This window comes from Boleophthalmus pectinirostris, unplaced genomic scaffold (assembly GCF_026225935.1).
Source record: "Boleophthalmus pectinirostris isolate CB_2022bp ecotype Guang Dong unplaced genomic scaffold, ASM2622593v1 HiC_scaffold_2, whole genome shotgun sequence".
Lineage (NCBI taxonomy): Eukaryota > Metazoa > Chordata > Actinopteri > Gobiiformes > Gobiidae > Boleophthalmus > Boleophthalmus pectinirostris.
The window spans coordinates 21600894-21617546 of NW_026571152.1; the positions used below are offsets into that span (position 1 = coordinate 21600894).

General features: G+C 38.1%; 1 protein-coding gene across 1 annotated transcript; it reads right to left on the reverse strand.

Annotated features, from left to right (window-relative positions):
* Positions 1-3602: 3602 nt before the first annotated feature.
* si:dkey-29p10.4 (tripartite motif-containing protein 14) lies at positions 3603-10046 on the reverse strand. Its single transcript, XM_020935090.2, has 7 exons — positions 9753-10046; positions 8085-8986; positions 6960-7055; positions 6271-6519; positions 6167-6189; positions 5632-5786; positions 3603-4910 (listed from the first exon to the last, which is right to left on the reverse strand). Exons 1-7 carry the CDS (start codon positions 10006-10008, stop codon positions 4366-4368), a joined length of 2226 nt encoding a protein of 741 aa, XP_020790749.2. The 5' UTR covers positions 10009-10046; the 3' UTR covers positions 3603-4365.
* Positions 10047-16653: the final 6607 nt, after the last annotated feature.

Below are 16653 nucleotides of genomic sequence, written 5' to 3' on the forward strand. Positions count from 1 at the left end.
TGCCAGAATGCAGTAGGCTGTCTTAAATTTTAAATTAGTTAGATTTCAGCTTTTGGACTGGTTTCATGAGGCAAGGGAAAAGAGAAAAATAGTTACTGAATCTCTATCATCATTATATGATATAATCAAATCAAATTAAGCCTTAGCAGTGGTAATATTAGTAGAGAATTGTGAGATTAGTAGTCATAGTAATAACAGAAGAATTTGTAGTAGTGCTAGTATCAGTAGAAGTAGTATTGGTAGTTCATTGTAGTAATAGTTGAAGAAGTAGTTAAAGCTTAGTACTATAAAATAGCTGCAGATGTGGAAGAATATATAGTAGTGAACTTTACTTACTTCTTTTAAGTACTCATTTAAGTATGCCACCATTGCTGAATATAATAGAGATCTGTACAACATATTGATTTTGTGTGTGTGTGTGTGTGTGTGTATCCGTGTACGAGTTACATGATTTGAGTTAGGGACAAGAAGATGATGGTGTGTAACCCTGTCTGCGGTTCAGAGTCCAGTGTAAATGTAAATGGGTTTTCCCTGAGGGCTGAGGCCAAAGAATGGATCTGTCACTCCACTAAAGGCCTGTGGCGGTGCTGTCTCACATTTCTATGGACCGTGCCAGGTCTGACACGGTTCAACACGTGAGGCACCCAATCACCTGAGCACCCCGCTACTATGGCAACGGAGGATGGGGTCACAAGGCATCCTGGGTAAAGGGGATAGGAGAGTGCAAACATTTGACGGAAGTGGCATGTTTATATGCAGTAAATTAGAACTGGTTGATTTTAGAATGATTTTAGAACAAAGTTTTTAAAAAAGATGGCCATTATTTAATTTGTTTGGCTATATTTGATATTTTCAGAATAAATGATTGAATGAATGATTTATCTGTGCATGGACTTAATCATATAAATATTCAATGTGCCAAATGTGCCCAGCTCAAATCTATTGAAAAATGGAGATATCTGTCAAAAGAAGTAAATGGCTGGCATGTCAGCTGCTGATAGCCTTGCATACTGGAAACCCAATAATACGATTATAATGATTATTTAAAAATCATATTTCAAGGATTAACATTTTCATTAACTGGAAGCATTTTTGTCCAAAATATCTATGTCTCTTTTTTAAACTTTGGTATACAAAAAAATAAAAGCTTTTGTTTTTCCTTTTGGTTCTGTTTAAACCTGTCTCTTGGCAAATGTTCCATATATGAAGGAAAAAGAAAAGCGCATGTTTGCTATTTCTGACATAAATCTAATTAAGGCTGGGGCTCGTGCTTATGTCATACGGGAGATAACATATTAATTATACAAGGTTGTCATGTCTGTGGCGTCTCCAGACGAGCTGCTAAAGTGGATGGCACAATCATTTGTACGCTTTAAACAAACACTCATTTGCATATATCCTATTAGCTTCTGACATCTTTTACACTTACAGGCCCTGCTGGTCGGACAGTTCATATTTCTTCTACAGTCTCTAATCTGACTGACATTTACTTTAGAATTGTGCTAAATTAAACTTAAGTGATAGACAGTCATGCATTATGTGTGTATTCAAGTGGTTTAACTCAAATTCTACTTATCATTCTAAATGGGGACAGTAAATTCTGCAAATAACTCATTTCAAAAACAAGGTTCACTAGTTTAACTTCAAATGTCAATGATTTATGCTTCAGTGCGGCACCTGGCAACAAAGACAAGAGGTAAAAGCGTTCAATCTAAAGAGGCGCCGTCTTCAAGGCTTTCTAAATTAGACCTACTCTAAAGCTTTTATCACTCTGCTCCGATAGAGACAAGAGAGCACTTTCTCATCTTCAACTACACATCAGTCTTAATGCACAAGCCAGCTTTGAATGGGTTTTAATTAAATATTGACTGGAAAAACACTTGGACTGCCAATCTGTGCATATCTTATTTATTCCCTTTACCTTTTAATTACAATAAATCATCAGAGATCAGAGTCTCTGTGAAAGGTAAAAGCTGCTTTAAGACTGCACTTCTCACCACCTCAGTGACATGTTAACATATAGCTGTGCATAGTCCATGGGGACATGCCTTAGACGGGTGATTCCAGTGGAAATCTTATGCAAGATATTTTGACAAGGCGCAACATCAAACACTATCTAGGCTCACAGGAATCTGTCCCATTAAGAACACTAATGTCTGCAGATTCAGGCAGCAAGATGGCCGATTGTATCAATATTTATGCAGTATAAAGTATAGACTATGTATGTGTAAGTGATATAAAAAAGACAAGCTCAAAGTTTTGTAATAATGACATTCACATCAAGAATGTCCCTTGTTTACTTTGGGTTTCTCATATTTTAAAAATGGATATCTGCTTCTACTTTGAGGACTTTGCTATTGCAATGGTCCTATTTTATACATTTTTATTAGACTATTAGCCTGCTCATTTAGAAACCCTTTAGTGGCATTTTGACTTTTCACTTTACATTGCAGCTTTGACTCTCAGCCTGGCCAAACTACACAAAGTGTATTTTAAAATCTGTTGGCTTTTTAAAGGTGGAGTACAAAAGAAAAAAATTGAGCTGTGAAGCTCCTGTTCTTCATGAAGAAGAGGAAGGAAAGGAGCATAGACAAAGTTGGAGTTTGACTTTTGGTTGAGGGGGGCCAACTTTAACTTTTGACCTGGCGTCAGTGAGCTGTATTTCCTCACATCATTTATGGTAACCAGTGTGCATAGGCGAGGGCGAGGGATCAGTAGACCGCCAGGAGAGGGGAATTTAATTACCATGAGGGCTTCTTCTGCCTCCTCATATCCTGCCCTGTCAGACAGCTGAGACCTGAGATAACCAAAGCAAACCAAAATCTGTCTCGTATGTATATGTAACAACCACTTCGCCCTCACTCATAGATGTTTAGAAGACCTTGAAGGAATGTGATCAAATCTGCCCAAACAAAAATATCATATTTAAAGCAAGGTGGAGGTCAAATCATAGTATCATATGTTAGTAGGAACTAGGCTATTGAAAAAAAGAAGCAAGTTACCTGCCTTCCATCTTTAACATGAATCATTATTGGCAAAAATATAAATATCATTGTGAGTAATCAAAGTCATCAAAGTGATAATGTCATCTGAAACCCACTAGGTTACACTTTTGACCATGTAAGGACTTATACTACTTGCTCCATTTCTGTTCACATAAGTCAGTGCAGCACCTGGCAAAATAACAATAGTTCTGCAGTAAATCATTAAAATGACATAGCAACCATTTTGTCAACAAACCCAGATACATGTAGATCAGAGCCAGCTGTCTTTTGAAACACAGGCATGCTGGTGCTTTACTCTCCACTCAACCAGAGTCTGCCCAAACATTACTTTGATCCCCTCGCCGTGATGTCAAGCGCACAGCCTCCTCAGTCAGATTTAATGAGTCTAAATTTTGTGTGGAGGACGTGGAGGTTCAGTTAGTGTGACGCCAGAGGGACATTATGCCAAAAGCAGTCTGTTTGTTGTCAGTAAATCTCACATGTTGTGGGGGCAGGATGAGTTCAAAGTTAGCCCAGCAACTGTCACCTATGAGGGCAAACAGTCCCACTCAGACACCTGTGCTGCTATTTACAAGTGAAAGCAGGAAATGCCATATATGGATTGATATGTAAGATTTATTTTCATTTCATGTCACTTTTGTTGCTTGAAAAATACACTTGCATATGGGCTCAGATTAAAAACAAGAGTTGATTAAAAAAATAAATTAAAAAAAAAGGAATGACAACATAATTTATATTTGAACAAGATTAACACTGATTAAAATCTATAGGTTTATTGGTACAAAAATATATAATTTTAAAGTCAAATATATTCATACCCTAAACTAGCTAAGCAACGCACCATCTAAAACAAAACCCAGTGGTATGAATGGCTGGAATTGGAACAGGATCAAAACTGAAGCAGCCAAGCCAAGCGAAAAAGTGGGAAAAATACAACAATTATACATCTCAGCTGTGATAAACAATATGTGGTTGCTATCGCATATGCACATTGAACAGGGATCTCTTTGTGTGGATGTTCAATGAAAATAATGTCTCTCTTTAATATATTTGCAACTATGTATATTATCTTAAAAATGCAGTGATGAGTAGAGTAGAGTTCAATGACAATCTAACTAGGGTAAGAATAAATGTCAACTTAACTGTGAATCTTTAAAATATTGCCTGAATGCATTATAGAGACATAAAAAACATTAAAGTACGATTAGAGATGCCATGTGAAGAGTATAATGGTCCCAGTGAGTCAGGAATGTCATGATTACAGTGCAGACTATAAAATATGAGATGAGATAAAAGGCACAGTGCTTTGATGCATTCTCAACATGTCAACTACAATTTCCTTGTCCTATTTTTAAGTGAATTATGATCTGAACAAATCTGCGATAGTGATATTTGTTTTAGACACAGAGAATGCAGGATAAACTGGGTCGCTGAACTGGTGCGTGTAAGAATGCATCAATACAAGACTGCCCCCTGGTGTCACGTTAAAGAATGACAACACACCCTCTCCAAAATCAAGAAAGATACCCACTCTCTCAAGCTTCTCAGCATTGATGGGAGTAGCCACTTTGTTATGTATAGCCTCCACCTTTTTCCTATCACAACCCAGGCACCAGGAGTAGGAGTTAAAGCCCAAACGTGAGCTGTCTTTCTGGCCTTTTCTTTCAATTCGCCCCTCGCTTACTCCTACTTTCCAACGACCATCATCCACAGATACCTTGACTTCCCAATACCAGCGGCCACTGTCCAGGCTGGTAAGAGCTAAAACCTGAGGAAAGGATGAAAAGCGCGACTCGTGGTCTGTATAGGGCTGCTGCGATTCGCTGTAGGTCACGGTATGTCTGTCTTCGGATAAATGCAACTTGGGATGTGCTGAATCTTCATCCAGGACTGGAATGGTGCCATCTGTTCACAAGGAAACATGGGAGGATGATGATGAGTAATTGCATAAGTCATCACCAGTTCTCAGAAGGCTGTGAGACCTTATGTTTGATAAGCTGTGTTCTTTAAACAATAACTAGAAGATTTTTTTCTGCATGAATTAAACTTGTGTCATGTGTAATCTAATAATTAAATCTGTAATTAAAGGACAGAGGTAAAAAGAGACATTTGGCTGTGGAATAATAATTAGTAGAGTTTTTAACAGAACACAGTATTCAGTAGGGATGGGATGAGACATTACCCAGAAGATGAGATAAGAGATTGGGTCCAAAAGAACAAGATAAGATTTTGACATAATAAATGAACTGTGCAGATCAGTTAATATTGCTGTCACTGTAGAAATATTTTTTTTAAGAGTGGCTTCTCAAAATGTAACTTATCAGTGCTTGCTTTCTTGCTTTGTTTTGTTTGTCAACATAATTTTCCACTGGAGAAAGATGCTTTGCATTGCATAAAAAGTGACAACGCAAGACTTTGTTGTGAAGTTAATACCTGGTTTGAATTTACCTTAATCTTAATTTACATAAATAGATTTAAAGTATGCCAAAAATAGCTGTTCAAAGTCATATAATGGATTATTGTTTTTTAATAAATATATGGTAGAACAGTTGACCTGGATGCTGGTGATGAGCTTGCAGCTGTTAAAGGACAGTTGTGTAATCTGAGTTGTGTGTGTGAAACTCACAGAGCAGGCTGTACAGATCTCGATCTTTGCCTGGCATTGTGATGACCACATTATCCAAGCGTTTCTCTGTCCATTTCTGCAAACACTGAAGCCTAGCCTGGTTTATTTCCTCAGGAGCTTCAAACTGCTCCACACAGCTGCCCATTGCACTAGCCCTGTGGAAATGCATAAGAGGATACAATTGATTATTACAAGTAACCCAAAACACCCATTCTGTTGGTGCCAAATGTAAATTAAACAGAAGTATTCCCTAATAATAACAACAACAACAACTATAATAATAATAATAATAATTTGTTATTATTATTTTTTTTGCTGTTATTTTAGCAGTACTTTTGAAAATAAAACTTTTCAAGAGACTAACTCTTAACTTCTTTGTCCAAGTCAAGTGTCTCACAAAATAACTTGACATGTGCGCTCCACATGTGCTCTCAATCTTGTGTCAATTTTGTCTCGCAAAAACTGGTGGCATGAGATCTTGTCCTGTATTATATTGTCAGTTTAAAAGCAGAATACAAAGGCATGAAATACTTACATTTGTGCTACTTTTCCATATTCCTAGATGAAGACACAAAACACTGAGTTTAATACAGGCATCTAAACTCAATTTAAAATGTGATTTCCATGTAGTGTACTCACCATTATGAAAGCCTGGTCCTGTATGCGTTTTTCCCCTTTCGCATCAGCCAGTCCCTCCAGGGAGTGCAGGCCTTTCTGGATGGACTGAAGAGAGCTCCGAAGGTGCCCAAGTTTGGTTTCTAATCCCCCCAGGACTTTCTTCTCCTCCTGGGCCACACACTGCAGGGCCATCTGCTCCTCCTGCTCCAAAGCCTCTCTGATCGTTCCATACTGCTGCTTCACTCCTGAGTGCGCCTCTGCAAAAATCATCTGAGGACCGAGGAGGGATATTTAGATGACTGAAGGACATGGGGATCCATAATTTACAGGCTTTGATAATACAAGAAAATTTGATCAAGTTGGTAGACCTTTCAAATGCAACACAATATTTTTCATAATAAAACAATTGGAGAAAAAAAAAACGGTGTATTAGTGAGAATAGGGTTAAAACAGGCCAATCATTTCCTGTAGTGTCCCACGATAGGAAATGCCATTGAACAAGACGTTGATTCATATTATAAATCTCCAGCTAAATTCATAACTTTTTTCATTTCATGTAAGTCAATAATACATTGCTAGATAAATTAAAGACCAGTTCATCAGAATAAAAGTAGTTTTAAAAATATTGGTTACACTGGCTAAAGTTAAATAAGAAGTAATATAATGTCAATATATTTCCATTTTTGAAGTTCTAAATAAAACCGACTTACTTCAAATTCCTCCTTCTTTTGTGTCAGCTCAGAGACTGAGTGCTTGACATTTTGCTCGGCCTCCTGCAGTTGCCTGATCTCCTCTTTAAGATTTCCCTGAAAAGAAACAAAAAGGAAATGCCTTGGATTAAGTATCTTAATAAACAAGATCTCTGCACTATCTAAACATTTTTTTTCTTTCAGTGCCAAGTTTTAAAACATGGGAGCTGTGTAGAGTTACATGACAGTACAAACACAAATAAATAATAATAATTACACTTCATACATAAACTTTAGCTCAAATAAATTGTTTATTAATTAATTTATGAAGGTTATAATTTGTTTTTTATGTTAGTTTTATGTTAGTATGGCTAGGTAATGATCAACCCCAGTTAGCGCTGATATCAAAACAAGGATAATTCTAGCACCAGTATTGTAAACCATTTATTATACAAGTACTGGAATGGCTTGAAAGCTGAATAAGTACCAACTCCAGTTAATGCTACTAGTATTTGGACATAGGCCTGTCACAATAATTACTATGTCGACTTTTGACTCAATATACAAGTATGATGGATGGAAGAATAGTTTTTGGGATCAATATTTATTATGTGTACATTTTCTTTGTATGAGTACAAAATGTAGGGTTATTTTTCTTGTAACATAAGATTTGAGCTGTAAAAGGATGAATTATGAACAAAAATCATAAATTACTTACTTAACTGTTGAATTCAGCTGTTTATTTATTGCAGCTCAACAATATTTAACAATATTGTATCTGTACATTAGAATTCCTTTCTGTGGATAATTCTACTTTATGGTTTGATTTCAGTAACATCATACATATATTTATTTCAGCAATATGTCACACTCAAAAATGAGTTATTGTGACACCTTTTTTACACTTTTAGAAATTACTGGACTTGATTGACAGTTGATGTTTGCGTATCTAGTGTTTTTTGTATCATTGTGTGTATGTATTCAGTGTAAAGAGAGTGGTGGGGTGTGGAAGGATTTTTGTTTTGCTTTTTGCCTATTTATTATTATAATTTTTTTTTTTGTCTATATCAAAACTGAAAAAAAATAAATAAATAAAAAACGGCGACAGGACTATTCAAACATAATGAGGTAAAAGCATGTATTTACCCTCAGCTCCCTTTCTGCCTCCCTGATGCTGATGCAGACATGGTCACGGTGAGATCCTATGACGGTACAGACGGTGCACACACACAGCCCACACTGGCGACAGTAGATGCGGTTCATCTCCTGGTGCTCCTGACATCTCCATAGTGATGTATCTTCAATGGGGGGAACCAGTGTATGATTCTGAAACACGGCCTGGTCCAAGTGAGGCTGCAGGTGCTCTGTACACATGGATGCCCCGCACACCAAGCATGTCTTCACCGCAAATTGATATGCTAATTTTGGACAGTAATTGCATGGTATTTGCTTGTTTTTGTTGCTTTCAGAACGAGGTGAGACGTTTGTGTAATTAGTGGAGTCTGAAGGACCAACCCGGTGTGCGCTGAACAGTGTTGGACGTGGGCTAGCGTGACTTGAATCGTTTTGTTTTGGAGTGGCAGTTGTGCGGGATGGGGTGGAGGTGGGAGTAGCTTTCCTTGGTGATGGATGATTTTGGGGGACTGTTTTGGGCAAAGGTGAATCACATATATCTACTTCACTGTCAGACTGATCCAAAGTGATAACCTCTGGTTTATGCTCAACAACAATGACAGAGGGTTCTTCTTGGGTAATTTTTGCAGGTTTGTTTTTACTTTCAGAGGTGTCACTGGACTGTGCGGTTGATGTGGATGGGACGGGGTTTTGGCCAGGTGCTTCTTCGATGGTCTCCACACCAGGTTCATCAGACAAGGAAATGCTTGGAGTGTCACAGGACTTCTCTTTCTGTGACACATTTGATTTTTTCGTCTCTGGTGCATCTACAACTGGACCACTGGCCTTTCTTTTACCGAGCAGGCGACTGGAGAGGGAGGGCCGACCCAGGGGGGTGCTGGTTGTGGTGGTTTGTTCATTATTTTTGGAGGTGTCTGGAAATAGAACAAAACATGAAAATATTTTTCATGATAATAAAAAAAGATTTTGGCCAGCACAAGGTGCAGTTATCCAGGTGCCCTTTTCTGATGACAGCATGATTTCTTTTTAGTAGAAAATGCTGAGTATTATGTTTACGTCTGAAGACAAATCTAACAGATTAAACACATTTTCCACTTGTAGCCTAGCCCAATTTAGACTAATTAATGTACTCTGCTCACACCCGGCTAAAATAAATTGTTAAACCAATGTATGAACAATAATAGAAATTGAAACATTTTCTTTCAACAATTTCTTCAAAAGTAATAGAATACTAGTAAAATGTTTTGCCCTGGTGGTTCAAGGTACTCTTTTACAATAGACAACTTGCTATTTGGTCAAATAAAGAGGAAATTAATTATCCCACTTCCATCTTTCTGTGTAAAGATTGGATCTCGTAATTGTAACACGGCTTAGGTACTTCCTGCAAAAATATTTGATTTGCAAATCACAATATCTCTCTTCAAACTCTGCTTGAGAACCTGACTGAAATTGAGCGGCAATTACCACAATATCATCAGAAATATTTTCCCTAGCTTCACATCGATGTAAAGCGTATTTAGACTGTACTTTGGAAGGTAGCTGTTCATCTGCGAAAAAAACAGTGCAACCATGAAAAGCGACATCTTCTGGCGACCGACATAATAATCTGGACGTTTTTACAGCCTGCATCATTTGCAAAACCCGACTAAAGCCTTAATTACACGTGTATTCTCGTCGCACCTGCATTGCTGCGCGGGGAAGGCCGTGGACTTTGGCTGGGCTGCTTGCGTCGTATCAAGTTGTGATCAAACGGGAGCGTATGGTAGACTGTTTTACACCTCCACTCGGGACAGTGGTACGGGCCGTTCGGACAAATGCTCCACAAGTCCCCGATGCACTTCTGGCAGAAGCGGTGATTGCACTTGAGGGTAACGGGGTCCCGGGTCAGCTCGTTGCACAAGGGACACTTCGCTGGGGTGTCCAACGACGCTCCCATTTTGGTTTGTCTAATATGTGTTTAGTTTCGGTTTCCGCGTTGATGGTCTGTGGGCGGGGCCAAGGTTTGAATCCCGCTCGGTTTCTTAAAGGGAAAGTGTAGTAATTGCTTAATACCGCTACAATACTGTCTACATATTTTCTCAATTATAAATGTGCAAGGTCTACTTCAAATCACTGTCTATGCTTAAAGTACAATGTAAGAGACACTTTTAGTCTTAGTTAAGTTAATCAATACAGGGTTCCATTTAATGGTCTTGTTTTCTTTTTTCACCTTGATGACACTTCTTTCATTTAAAAGTCCTATATTGCTCAATATTTTCAGATTCTTGTGAGCTTTAAGCCATGTTATAATGTTACCTCATCAGACACATACTTGGAGTTGCTCTGTTGCACCTTATGCTCTCTCCCCTCACCCAAACCTCCCTGTATTCCACCTCCTCGGCCCTTACCCAAACTCTCCCCTGCTCGCCCTCCCCCGCCTTTCCCCAGAGCTGTTATCACCAAGAGCTAGGACGCACAGGGCCTCTGCTGTCCCAGGACATACAGTCATGATAAAGGTAATATCAAGCTGGGGCCCTGCGATGGAGCTATATCTCCAGTTACAACACATAGACGGATTAAAAGAAGGACAGTTAGACTGTCTAATCAGAGAAATTTAGTTCACATTCCCTGTAAGGAGATAACATCCAGTCCTACTGAAACTAAGCAGAAACTTGCTGTGCTCAATGTCAGATCTTTATGTAACAAATCATTTCTAATTCATGATTTTATTTCTTCTTTTAATCTTGACTTTATGTTTTTAACTGAAACATGGCTTGACAAAAACACAGGTCGTGCAGTGCTAGTGGAATCAACCCCTCTCAACTTCAAATTTGAATCTGAAACACGAGCAAATAAAAAGGGTGGAGGAGTGTGTGCATTTTTTAGAGATCATTTGGTTACACACAAGTTGTCATTTGGGGTGTTTTCATCATTTGAGTATGTTTCCTTCAAAATGGAGCTAAAACAATCACCGTCCATACTCTTCATAGTCATATACAAACCTCCTCAGCACTGTCAAAGTTTTATTGATGATTTTACTGAGATGCTTTCAGTTGTTTGCACAGACTTTGATGGTTTAGTCATTACAGGTGATTTTAATGTACATGTGGATAATGTGTGTGACAAAAATGCCAAAGAGCTTAGTGTTGTCCTTGAAACTTTTGGACTGACTCAGCATGTCAGTGAGCCCACTCACAACAGAGGGCACACTCTGGACCTGCTCATTACAAAGGGTGTAAATATTTCAAATGTCAATGTGGTTGATGTTGCTCTGTCTGATCATTTCTGTGTCTTCTTTGACCTGTCTGTTATTCCCAAACCACCGGCTGCTCCTACAGTTGTTCGAAGGAGACACATAAATGATAACACAGGTGCACTGTTCATATAAATGATACATTTTGAAATTGCCTCATGTTCTAATGTTGATGATGTGTTGAACTCTGTGACTTTGAGTGTTTTGAATGTTCTGGATGCCATCGCCCCGATAAAGGTTAAAATGGTTAAAGATAGGCAAAAAGCTCCGTGGAGGAATGATGACTCAGTCAGAGCACAGAAAAGGGAGTGCCGGAAGGCTGAGCAGAAATGGCGCAAGTCAAACCTCCAGGTTCATTATGAGATTTACAGAGGAACAATGCATATGTACAACTACACTTTGAGTAAAACAAGAGAGAAGTATTTTTCGGACATTATTGGTAATTGCAGTAACAACTCTCGTGTCCTGTTTGCAACAGTGAACAGATTAACAAACCCTCCACTGCCACTAGAACTAATTTCCACATCTAAATGTAATGAGTTTGCAGTTTTCTTTAATGACAAAGTTCAGGGCAAAAAAAATGCCATCAATTCCACAACACAAATAACAAGCATGCAGCCACAGAGACACTTAGAGCTGAATCACTTTGCACCTGTAACTGACAAAACTGTTTTAGAGATTGTTACCAGTCTGAGTTCATCTACTTGCTGCCTGGACATGTTACCCACTAGATTTCTAAAGTCCGTCCTCAACAGTTTACTTTCACCACTCACTCACATAGTTAACATGTCACTTCAATCTGGAACATTCCCAAATGCATTGAAAACTGCGGTCATTAAGCCTCTCCTAAAGAAGAGCAGTCTTGATGCCACAGTACTGAACAATTTCCGACCCATCTCAAATCTGCCGTTTTTTGGCAAAGTCCTTGAAAAAGCTGTTTACCAACAGCTTACGAACTTTCTCCAAATGAACAACTCCTTTGATGTTTTCCAGTCAGGTTTTAGAACCCACCACAGCACTGAGACTGCTCTTATCAAGGTGACAAATGACATCCGCCTGAACACTGATGCAGGCAAAGTCTCAGTCTTGATCCTGTTAGATCTGAGTGCTGCTTTTGACACTGTCGATCATGGGATTCTCTTACAGACAGAGACTAGAGGACTGGGTGGGCATCTCTGGTACTGTACTAAACTGGTTCAAGTCCTATCTAGAAGACAGGAAGTATTTTGTTGAAATTGGAAACTGTGTCTCAGATCACATGGCCCTGACCTGTGGGGTGCCTCAGGGGTCAATCCTGGGCCCCCTGTTGTTCAATCTCTACATGCTGCCATTAGGCCAGTTAATAAGCAGCAATAATGTGTCCTACCACAATTATGCAGATGACACTCAGATCTATGTCTCTCTGGCAGCAGGAGACTATGGACCAGTGGACTCACTTGGTCACTGCATCCAACAGATCAATGTGTGGATGCAAAACAACTTTCTCCAGCTAAACTCTGACAAGACTAAAGTCATAGACTTTGGTCCACAGAAACAAAGGGACAGTGTCAGCAGTCACCTCCAGTCTCTCTCTCTAAAACCTTCAAATCAGGCAAGAAATCTAGGGGTAATAATGGACTCAGACTTGAACTTTAACAGCCACATCAAATCAATAACATCTGCAGCCTTTTACCATCTAAAAAACATAGCAAAAATCAAAGGTTTACCGTCTAAAGTAGACTTGGAGAAACTTATCCATGCGTTTGTCTCCAGTAGATTAGACTACTGTAATGGTCTGCTCACTGGTCTCTCCAAACGAGCTGTGAGACAGCTGCAGAACATCCAGAATGCTGCAGCTCGGGTCCTTACTCGAACTAGGAAGTACGAGCACATAAGTCCTGTGCTCAGGTCTCTGCACTGGCTTCCTGTGCCTCAGAGAATAGACTTTAAAACAGCTCTGCTTGTGTACAAGTCTCTCCATGGCCGAGCACCAAAGTACATCTGTGACATGTTAGTGTCATATGAACCATCTCGCACTCTGAGGACCTCAGGGACCGGCCTCCTGCTGGTGCCCAGAATCAGGACTAAACAAGGGGAGTCAGCGTTTCAGGTTCATGCAGCTAAAACCTGGAACAGTCTTCCTGAACATGTGAGACAGACTCTTCTGTGATGCTGTTTAAATCCAGGCTCAAAACATTTCTGTTTAACTGTGCATATAACTGAAAGGTTTTCATTCCGCACTCTTCTCTCCAATTTATGTCTCTCTTTTTAAATTTTTATCTTCATGATTATTTATGTTTTGATTTGTTTTTATTATGATTTTAATGTATTTCTTATTCTGTAAAGCACTTTGAATTACTTTGTGTACGAATTGTGCTATACAAATAAACTTGCCTTGCCTTGCCTTGCCTTATGATGTTATGAAGCAGTAGTTTTCAAATTAATAGTGATCTTTTACCTTTTGTTTAGCAGAGATTGGCAAAATGAATCAAACTTGGCATAATGATCAAACTTATTCTAGTGAAGGTGTGTGGAGTTTAAAAACAGCAGAGTGCTTCTTGTATTACCACATGACATCACAAGGTTAAACAAAGTGTTTGTCTGTCTGAAAGAAGATCTCAGCCTTAATGTGCAGGATTTGTGTGTTAAATATGTGAATGAAACAAAACACACCTCTCAGCATGTTTTTGATGAGGAAACAACTCTATAACATAAATCAGAAAATAGTGTAAGATGGGCCCTTTCATTTCAACTAGATTGCCTTATACATCTATACATTACACATATACCATATTTTGTAATGTTCTGAGTAGGCTGAATGTGTTATTCAGTCACATTTAGTTTACAGTCACTTGTGTGAGTGTAATTTGTCTTGATGGTAATTCTTTCTGCATCATTTTAACTCTAACTTTATTTGTTTTAAGCTCTAATGGTGTTCTGATTGATAAGAGCTTAACCCTTTTTCTCTTTATACCTCTACTACTCATTCAAATCACATGAGGTCCTAAACATGTGAGTTGGATAACAGAGAGGCCTATTGTTAGACATGAATGGGCTACTTAATCTTTTTAAAAAGTCATATTCTTGAGAGACAAGAGTACACAAAATCATATGCTTAAATGTTAAATGTAGACCCTTTAGGATACTGAGCTGCTATGTAGGTATGCTGTAAAAGAAAAGAAAAAACAAAAAAACACAGAACACAACATTTACAATGAAAACTTTAATTTAAATGTTTAATATATATTTTTATATATATATAGGAATCCTTTCAATTCTTTGCCTATAACTTTATAATAACATATAATAATGCATTTCTATCTATATATCTATTTACACATATGCACAAGTGAAGCTGGGACAATCTTTCTTCAGTAATTGGGCTACCATGTGTACACAATCTCTGCCATTTTTACCCTGTATGTCCCAACTGATACGCAAAGGGAAAGAGAGAGATAGACACAAAAATACAATATACAGCTACATGGCAGGACAACTTTTGTGATGCTGGCATTTAGGCTTATTAGCCCAGCAAACTATTACCAATAACATACGCTCTCATGCACAATTTTACACACACATTCTCCGTTCATCCTGCAACTGTCTTCCTATCCCCAATCACAGTGTAGATATCCTTAATATTTTATATTTATATACCACAAACTAGAAAATGTTCTTTTCTGAAACTGAAGCACTGTGCAAATTTAGCAAGCAGGCCTTTGAATGACTTAAAATCCTAAATGTCTTACAGATATTGAATGTACAAGTTTTTTTTTTTGTCATAATATTGTTATAAAACAGTCTCTTTTTTGCAAATGAAAAGTGGCTTATGAGCAAAACAATTTTAGCCCTCTATATGCAATGCAACACAACTGGTTAATATTGACATAAAATGGGCAGTTTTTTCCCCAACTAAAACTAGACACACATTCAGATGGATGTGCACAGAGAAGTCAGTGACAGTTTCAATATTTATAATTACAAAGTGTGTGTTTTGTATATGGCCTAGTGCAGTGATTCTCAAATAACCCTTACTACAATATTTGGCTTTCAATATTCTTACTCATGCCTGGTCTATATCATGGCTTACATTACTAGACTAATCAGGTCTAAACTAAGTGTAAACCAAATATACAAAATAATTTTATCTAATCTGAATAGGCAAAACTATTAATAAAATCCATGCAGGAATAAAAGACATTTAATCTACTTCATGTCTTCCTGTTATCCATGGGTTTCAGACTGATGAAAACTTGTGACTGTTGCTGTAGCAATGAACAATTAAAACAAATGTTCCAGCTAACAGGAAGCTGAAACCCATGACATTTTGAGGAATTTTTGCAATTCAAAAGATCTTTTTGTTTTAAATTGTCAATTGTTATAACAATGTCCCTAACTTTTCATTATACTGAAACACATGGAGGAATAACTTGAGTGTTAAGTGGGATTAATATAGGATTAGCAATGCAAAACCTAGGATCACACTAAACCAGCTATAATCAAGACATAACTATAAGTAAAACTACAATAGTCTATATCTAAGTAAGAACAATAATGGGACTAAAACAGGACAGAACAAATCTATAGAACTAAGCACCCAGAGCAGGTCAAACACAGGAGTAAATTCAAACTAAATGTGAGTTGTTGAGTACCATGAGTAGTTCCACCAGTGGTACTTTCACCAGATTTTGAGAACCACTGGCCTAGAGTGTGTGTGTCTGTGCTCATGTTGCAGGTGGCTTATCTGTACCCTGATCCTACACAGTTCTAGGTAGTGGGCAGTCCTCACATCTACATTACATCGATAACAGTCTTTGCCCCTGCCATGGTCTACGCAATTTTGTGCAAGGACTCGGACTTAGTTAACACACACATTTATAAAGTCAAAATGTTTGGACGGGATACAGGCAGATTTCAATGACATCTTGTTGTAGTTTCATTTTTGGCAGATAAATGTACAAGGCAGGCTGCTGGCTGGTCCAAAGATATCCACCTTCGTGAGTGACTGAGGCAGGCTTTGCTAACATGATGATATGGGACTTTTGTAAACGGACCCAAGAAGGACTCCAATCTAAAAGAAAAATAATATTAGCATTTGTCTGGAAAAGGTTACGTAAAAGGTGCACTGTGTAACCTTTCTAATGGGGATGGAAATGTTATTGCTTTGCCTGGAATGCTCCACAGTATAGCATTAAAGAACATATTGTGCTTGTGTCTGCTATAGTTATAATCTATGGCAGCTGACAGGACCATTTTCATTATACTAAAATGACCCTGTCATGCTGCTGAATCCTATGCATATCACTGATTAAGAAAATAAAATTGTAGAACAAAGTAAGTACAGATGCTATATAAAAAGTGGATAAAAAT